This window comes from Benincasa hispida, chromosome 11 (genome assembly GCF_009727055.1).
Source record: "Benincasa hispida cultivar B227 chromosome 11, ASM972705v1, whole genome shotgun sequence".
Taxonomy (NCBI): domain Eukaryota; kingdom Viridiplantae; phylum Streptophyta; class Magnoliopsida; order Cucurbitales; family Cucurbitaceae; genus Benincasa; species Benincasa hispida.
In genome coordinates, this window is record NC_052359.1 from 77,400,563 (window position 1) to 77,409,828 (window position 9,266).

General features: G+C 34.3%; 1 protein-coding gene across 1 annotated transcript; it reads right to left on the reverse strand.

The window, feature by feature from the left end:
* Nucleotides 1-1,062: 1,062 nt before the first annotated feature.
* Nucleotides 1,063-1,593, reverse strand: LOC120090871. The gene has a single exon (XM_039048571.1). It carries the CDS (start codon nt 1,591-1,593, stop codon nt 1,063-1,065), a length of 531 nt encoding a protein of 176 aa, XP_038904499.1.
* Between the last annotated feature and the right edge of the window lie 7,673 nt (nt 1,594-9,266).

The following is a 9,266-nucleotide window of genomic DNA, read 5'->3' on the forward strand; positions in this document are numbered from 1 at the left end:
AAATAAATCACATATACCAACAACAAATGTTCCAATGCTTTTCATACATTTTTTCATGTTCTTTCCAATCATGCCTATAAACCAAGTAAAATGTTAAACACTCTTGAATTTAAATGTTTTGGGTATTAAAGTCAAAGATATACAATTGAAAATTAACAACATTATTCTGATTCAACTATACAAAACATCATATAAAAATTAAATAATTCAACCATAAACTTGAAGAAGAACGGTATGAGGTAACAAGACTTGGATGATGTGTTATGCATTGCACATGCAAGTTTTCCTAATAAGACTAAGTGTAAGCCTCACTAGGTTTCTTGGTAATTCCAAGGTCGAATACAGGGACTACTGAGTAAATATGTGACAACTATTTTGATTCTCTTGCGGTGGTAAAAACAAATAAGTTGGATGGTGTTTTGAAAAAGAATATTTCCTATGCGACAGAGTTCGAACGAAGAGTTGATGAAATCGAGAGTTACAATGAGTATGCGGTGAATGGGTTGAGAAGGGGTTTAGCTAACACTTCTTAAGATTACATACAAGTTATGCGATCATGCTACCCACAAACAACAACATGTCATCTCTCAATGAAAATTCCATAATTCCTATTTCTAGGACATATGCGATGTATACGAAAAATTCGATAGGACTTATGTCTAAGCCTCTATTCTTGTCTATGCGATGATGCATGATGCACAAAAAAACAAGGTGGCCGCATACTATCATATCCTATTTCTAGGGTGCATGGGATGTGTAAATAGCGATAGAACTTATGTCTAAGTTTCTATTTCTTGCTTATGGTTCTATTTCTTTAGAACACTGAGCAACACAATTTTTTTTTCTTCAAGTAATGCAGAGGATATGATAATGACTGGTAAGGTTTCATTTTGATCGAGAAATACATACTTCAAGTGGGTTTGTAGAGTTTTTAGTTCTAGTGTAAGTGAATGCTCTAAAGAGGGCTTCTGTGCTTTTCTTTCTTCATCCAAATCAGCATTTCCTCATTCTTCAATATCTCTATTATTGCATGGCAAGTCTCTATGGATTCTGTCGCATCCTCTATTTCTTCATTCTCTTCCCCGGACTCCCAATTTTTAGCGCAAGTGTGTTCATCATCGGAATCTGATAAGCCTTCCTCATCTGGGAACTTACCTTGATAATATTGAACTTGAGCTTTTTATCGTTGATGCTCATTGTGATTTCTCCCTTGTGCACATCTATTTGAGCATGGCCAGTAGACAAGAATGGTTGTCCCAATATGATTGGAACATCTTTATCTGCCTCATAATCTAAGATAATGAAGTCTGTAGGTAGAATGAATTGGTCTATTGTTACCAAGACATCCTTTAATTTCCCTTGAGGGTGCACCAAGGATCTATCGGTGAGTTGAAGAGTCACTATTGTGGGTGTTAGCTGTCCTACATTCAATCTTTTGAAGATTGAAAGGGGCATTAAGTTTATGCTTGCCCTAAGATCGCATAATGCTTGACCAATATAGATTCCTCCTATTGAGCAGGGTATTGTGAAACTACCTAGGTCGCGCATCTTTGGTGGGATTATAGTATTGGATCCTTGTGTCAATGCCACCATGGCAAATCTTCACGTGCTCCTCTTCTTCGAGACAATGTCTTTAAAAAATTTCGCATACACTAGCATCTGCTTTACAACTTCTATGAATGGAACATTTATGTGCAATCGTTTCAATATTTCCAAGAAGTGCTGATACTGGCTTTCATCGTTATGTTTCTTTTTCAGTCTTTGAGGAAATGAAGGTAGCTGTACTTTGAATGTTTCATGGTCTGGAGGCTTAGTGGTGATTGCATCTTCTGGTTCCCTAGTTTCGGACTCCTTTGATTCAGTCTGCGATACAGGTTTCTTTGATTCAATCATAGGTTGCTCCTTTGACTCGGTCTTGTGAGGCTCCTTTCTGACTTCTATCGCCATTTTTTTACTCCTTAGGGTGATTGCTTGGCAGTGTTCTTTCCCTGTATTCCCTGGATTGTGTGGAAGCTCGGTTGAGCTAGGCAATATCCCTTGGGGTTTGTTCTTTAGCTCTCCTGCAATTTGTCCTATTTGAATTTCCAAATTGCGGATGGATGTAGCTTGGTTTTGAAGGATTGTCATCATTCTTTTCGATGTATTGCTTCAACAAGTTTTCCAGGATGATGGGGATGGTGTTTGAAAGCTACTAGCTTGTGTTGTCCATTAGTTTTATGGAAAAACCCTGGCGGTCCCTCTTTCTGAGCCACAGGCTGATTGTCTTACTGTTGGTTGTTCTTCCAAGAAAAATAGGGTGATTTTTGCACCCCGGGTTGTAAGTGTTTGAAAAAGGATTGTTTTTGACAAAGTAAACTGATTGAGGATTTCACGGGCATTCCTCAAAAGAATGCGATTCTTCACATACGAAACAACTGGTGCTTGTTTTCTCTAGCGCATTGACTTGCCCATTTCAAGTTCGTGAATTATTTATTGTGATGCCTTGCAACAAGTTTATCATCGCATTCATATGATTTTGTGATGATGCGATGGCACCATTACTCGCATTTCCTTCTCTGGGTTTTGTTATTTTGATCGATTTCTTGCCAATCTTTGTGGTTTTTTCGAGATGCGATCAAGAATATTCTTTGCTTCATCATATGTTTTGTCCAGCAGACCTGGCTGCTGCTGCCGCATTGGCAGCTGTTTGTAATGCAGAGTTGAGTATATGATATAAAAATCTCCATTTGGAGGCAATCTGTTAATCCACTGTGTGGGCAGTCGCGTACAGTCTCTTGAATCTCGCCATGCATCACTGAGCGATTCATCTTTTCTTGTTCAAAATTGGTGATCAATTTCCTCCTTCTGGCATTCTCCTGGGAGGAGATACTTCTTCATAAACTCCTCCACAACTTACTCCTACGACGTTATATCTCTCTGGTTCGAGAGAGTAAGCCTATTTTCTTGCTTTATCACATTTGTGAAATAGAAATAACATGAGTCGAACCTCTTCTAGGGAAATTTTAGGGAACACAAAGTGTTGCAAAATTTTAATGAAGCTTCGTAGTGGACGTGCGGATCTTCACCACGCCGTCCTACGAACTGTCTGCTGTTTGTATCATTTAAATATTGTATACTCTCTAATTTACGTTTAATTTTGATAAATTTAAATGCTTATTTTATTGCAAATATAATTAACCAAACCCTAAATTGAATTTGAACACTTCAAATTTTAAAACCCTATTTTGATTTTGAACATTTCAAATTTATCAATTCACTAATCCAAGGTACAATTTTACGACTAGTAGAGGGACCTTACGGCCGACAGATCATGAGATCCAATGATTTAAGATCAATCGGCTAAACTATTTAAAGCAATTAATCAATATTTTGTTAACTACCGAGACACATCACTATAACTCGATAGTTTCACTCTCCTCACTGTAGATATATTTCTATCTATTTTAACCATAATTAGTAAGTCGATCCTTCATAGATTATTCGTATTTAAACCTAGGTCAAAATTATCATTACCCCTATAAATACATCTTGCTTCTTAAGTTTCACTGATCCTCTATTAAACAATTGGTTTATAGTCCAATTAATAAACTATATCCCTCTCGGCCATGAGAGGCGCGTCCCTTTGTTAAAAACTAGGAGTAGTACTTAAGGGAACAACCTATCTGCTAACCCTAAGTTAGGTAGGAGTGAATTATATCTTGCTGGACTACCCCAGCTATCTATCCAGTCTTATCCCTAAAATGGGAGGCTTATTGAGCAGTGTTGTTGAACTACTCTCACTTATACAGATCAAAGGATAATCATGAATAAATAGGAGTCATAGTTAGCTTGAGATTAAGAGTCGAGTTACACTAGGTTATCAAATTTAAAATAGTCAGTTTTAATAGTAAACAGTCGTTATATAAGAAAAGTGACTATTTCGTGGTCCAATCTTATATAAACATCCTTTGCATAGGATGCCTCCACTCGCATGTCTCTAAATAAATGATTTTGGGATCACATTATTTGTATCAGTATACAAAGTGGGCCGCATCCAATAGTATCGCCAGGATGAGGTACCCAATCTCATCCATATACTTATTATACCATTTGGCTATATACTAAAACTTGATCCACATTTATGTCTCTACATAAAGTTAAAGTATTCATATTATAGTATAGATTGTTTATTGGATTTTATAACAAAATGCAATCTCAATAACATTTTATTGAATGAACAACTCGATAATAATTTTATTGATTAAATAGAATATGTTTCCAATATTTACGAACTACGAGTTTTAGAACATTTCAACAGTTCTTACCAATTGTCTAGCTAAAATAAATTAAGTAGCATTAGTTAATTGTGCATTGATGGCTATTCCAAGGATGCATGAATTGCTAGGTTTGAAGATAATTTGATTAATTGATATGGCTTTCTTGAAAATTAATCGATACAATAGATCCTTGAACAAATGATGTGTTTTTAATCTCTATATGGATGTTAACGAATCCAATAGGATTTAGAAGCATGTAGATTTGTTGGGGTATGGCCTTTCCGACCTTAATTAATGCCTAGGACGTCCCCTAGTTTGGTCTTTGCTAGTTTCTGTCTTTGTAGAGGCTAGTTAGATCGCATCGAGCGAGTTGTTATGCACGCATGAATTAGTTGCATGTTTAAGTCACATAATTCGAGGATGGAAATTCTATTGAATGGCTCTAGAAACTAGATAGACTAATCGTAGTTTAGATTATCTTTTTATTTCAATTTCTTGCATGTTTATCTCTCTCACACCAAAACCCTCCATTACGCTCTAGTTAGGAAATTGGCTTAACGAAACAAATAGCGCTTCCCTGCGGATCGACCCGTACTTACCACTATTGTTACGTCTTTGTAGTGGTAGAAGTAGTTTAGTATTATAAATTTTCTTTTGATATTCAGTCTTTTGGGCGCACACCAAAAAGGAAAGACCACATAACCCGAAAACGAGTCAAGTAAGGAAGTGTAACTCATCATAAAACCCAACCATATCCAATAGGGTTCGATTTCTCCTTTATGATACACCATTCTGATGAGGTGTACCAGTGCTAAGAGTTGGGATACAATTCCATGTTCGGTAAGTAGTCTTAAAGTTTCAAATCCATTATCTCTCCACCTCAATCAAATCAAAATGTTTTAATTGTTTTACTTGATGCATTTTAACTTTAGCCTTGTACTTTTGAATTTTTCAAAGGCTTCAGATTTATGTTGCATTGAATAAACATACCCATACCTTGAATAATCACCAGTAAAGGTGATGAAATATTCAAACCCCTCTTTTCCTTAACATTCATAGGACCCCATAGGTTCATCAATTGTACAAGTTCGAAGGGCTCTTTTGCTCGGAGGCATTTTCTAGTAAAAGATCTCTTAGTCATTTTGCCTTCAAGGCATGACTCACATACAGGTAAAAATTCTTCTTCTAACTCACTTAGAAATCTATTATTAACCAATCTCTCAATCCTATTGAGATTTATGTATCCCAATATTAGGTGCAAAAGATGAACATTTTCTTTTAGAGAAATTTTTTGTCTTTTATTTCGAGTTACCATAGTTTTAAACAGTACAATATTTGGGAGGACTTTTGTTGCTAACGGTCTTAGCACATAAAGATTATCTTCGAGCTTAACAGAATAAAGCTCAATACCATTTTTGCAAATAAACACTTTATTTACAGAAAAATGTACAGTATATTGTTTTTCAAGTAAACACTTTATAGAAATTAAGTTCCTTTTTAAATAAGGAACTACAAATACATTTTCTAATAAAATATAAGATTTTTGTAAAGTAAGCCGGAGCCCTCTTACTGCCTTCAATGAAACGACGTGCCCAGTGTCAACACGCATTGTCATCTCACGAGCCGCCAGGAATCAATTCCCTAAAATGAAGAACGAACGTGATCAATGGACCCCAAATCTATTATATAGGTCGAATCGTCATTCTCCACTAAGCAAGTTTCCACTACAAATAAATCGTATTTACCTTGCTTCACCTTTTTTCTTCTCTGACAAGTATTTGGGACAATTTCTATTCCAATGTCCCTGTTGGTTGCAATGGAAAGATATTCCCTCTTTAGCTTAGCCTTCTTGCTCTTTTGAGCAACAGCTTGTGAGTTAGCCTTCCCCTGACCTCCCTTCTTTTTCCTCTTCCACTTTTTGGTGCCGGAAGAAAAGGGTATAAACTTTGGCTCACCCTTCTATTCCTTGACTTTTGTTAAGGATTGGTATATCTGTAGCTTGTTGAACAAGGTGGTCACGATGTAGTTAATCATGTTCATAACAACATTGCTCCAGAATTGTAGAAAACATTCAGGTAAACTTTCCAAAATGAAGTTTCCAAAATGGAGTTGACATTAAACATACAGAAGCTATTAGGATCCTAAGCATTCTAACTACAATAATTTTAAAAGCATGTTCATGATAGTAACAGAGATAGGGTTTCTAGAATACAACATTTGATGATTCCTCTTGATTGCTTCAAATCTCCACGAATTTCTTCTCCACATCTTTTAGTAGACTACCACAAGAGCCTTCTATACTATCCTCATGCCTTAAATTGGATTGTGGGATCCAAATTGAGAGAGATTTTGGGAGGATTATAAAAGTTGAAGAGAGGAAAAAGTTTGACAGAATTTCCTTTTTAATTTCAGGTTGCATGAATGAATTCTCTTCAAATTAACTTGTATTTAAGTAATATGAACATGCAAAATGATTCAATGTGGAAATTGATACTCAATTATCCACTAATTAAGTCGAATAGGTGGAGGATTAATGGAAAAAAAAAAGGAAAAATCCACTTTCCATTTTAAAATATTTTTTTAAAAATTTAATTTTAATTTTCAAATAAAATCATATGAAATTTAAAAAAAAAAAAACAATTTCTGAATTTGAAATTTCGAATTCAAAATTATTTAAAATACTTTATTTTGAATAAATAATTAATAAAAGAAGTTTAATCAATTAAATAAATAATTTAAATAAAAAAAAAAATAATTTAATATCAAATATTAAATTAATTTAAAACCTAATCCAAAACATGAATTCTTATTCATGTATTCAATATTTAAATCGTATTTAAATATTTTTCAACTCTCCAATACGTTTAATTAGATAATTAAATGTTTGATTATATCGAATATAATAATCCAAACCCTAAACTGAATTTAAACATTTCAAAATTCTCTCAACACGTTATTCTAAGGTTTAATTCTTTTACGAGGCAGTAGAGAGATCTAATGGACCTATAGATCATGAGCTCCAATGATTTGAGATTAATTGGCTAAACTCTTTAAATTGAATTAATCAATATTTATTAACTACCGAGACACACAACTATAACTAGTAGTTGTGCTCTCCTACTGTCGATATATTTCTGTCCACTTGATTGGATCATAATCAGTAAGTTGATCCTTCACATGTTGTTCGTATTTACAGCTAGGTCAAAATTACTATTTTATCCTTGTAATGTATCTTGCTTCTTAAGTTTCCACTGATCCTCTAATGAACAATTGGTTTATGGTCCTACGAATAAACCGAGTCCCTCTCAACAATAGAGAAGGTGGGGTCTCTTTGTTCAAGACCAGGAGTCAGTACTTAAGGGAACAAACCTATCTGCTAACCCTAAAATGGGTAGGAGTGAATTTCATTTTGCAGGACTATGTCCCCAGTTATCTATCCGGTTTTACCCCTGAAATGAGAGGCTTATCGAGCAGTGATGTTGAGTCACTCTCACTTATGCAGATTAAAGGATAATCCTGAATAAACAAGAGTTCATAGTTAGCTTAGGACTGAGATCGAGTTACCATAGGTCATCGAATTGAATTAGTCAGTTGTGACAGTAAAGAAAAGTGACTATTTCGTGGTCTGGTCTTATATATGTTAGGTTTATGCTCTAAAACTCGTAGATAGTAAATGTTATTAATTAACCATCATAAATAAAGAATTATGGATGTTAAAAAAATAAATGTTACTGTTGTATTATTGTCTAATTTGTTTTAATACCCTAAATCGAATAAACTAACATCCAAGGTTGCCTTAAAAGGCTGGGTACCTTATTCCTGGTAACACTATGGTACGACTAACTTTGTATTTGATACAAACATAATGATCCAACATGTTCGTGTAGGTGACATGTGAGTGGGGGGTATCCTATGCAATGATTATATATGCATAAGACTAGATTGCAAAATAGTAACCATTAGATGTAACACCGTTGACTAGTCAGGTTTCTATTTCAATAGGATGATCTAGGCGACTTAGTCTTAATCCTAAATATATTTTGAACTTCTATTCACAAGGGTCTGTCCTTTGATTTGTATGGATGAGGTTAGCCAGTTCGTCAACCCAATATGCCTACCATTTTAGGGACAAGACTCAGTGGGGAGCTAGGAATATAATAATACAAGATATAATTCACTTCTTCCCTCCCTGAGGGTAAGTAAATGAGTGTTCTCTTATGTGATGTCTGCAAGACTTGAACAAAGGACCCTACCCTCTCATTGGCCTGAGAGGGGTTTCTACTTATTAATTAGACCATAAACAGGTTGTTCATTAGAGGAACACTAGTACTTAAGGAGTTAGAGGTAACCCAAGGGTAGAACAGTAATTTGACATAGTTGGAGTTATGAATACTCGTGAAAGACTAACTTTGATCTATATCCATGGATGCAGAAATACATCTGTAATGAGAAGAGTGCAACTGTGGGTCTTTAGTGGAGTGTATCCACAGTTAACAAATATTAATTAATTTGGTTAATGAGTTTAGCCATTTAATCTTATATCATTGGAGCTTCTGATCTGTAGGTCCACCAGGCCCCCTCGCTAGCTCACTAGAGGATACTTAAAAGGGATAATTTAGATTGTTCAAATTAATTTGAAAAAACTATATATTAATGTGATTAGTATATAATTAATTATGAATATGATCTATAATCAAACTGGAAAGTAATATTTGAATAAGATTCAAATTAATTAATTCAAATGAATTAAATTCACAAAGAATTAATTAATAGAGATGTGTTGCTCATATACATGCGATGTATATGATAATTAAATATATATATTAAATCGGATTTAATTTATAAATGGTTATCTAATTATTGTGCAAATTAAAATTAAATAAGTGTTATTTAATTGGATTAATTGATTAAATAAGCATTATTTAATTAAGTCAGCTAATTAATTAAATAAATGTTATTTAATTAATTATAGAAAAGGAAAATATATTAGGAAAGGGGTTTGGTCCTTCT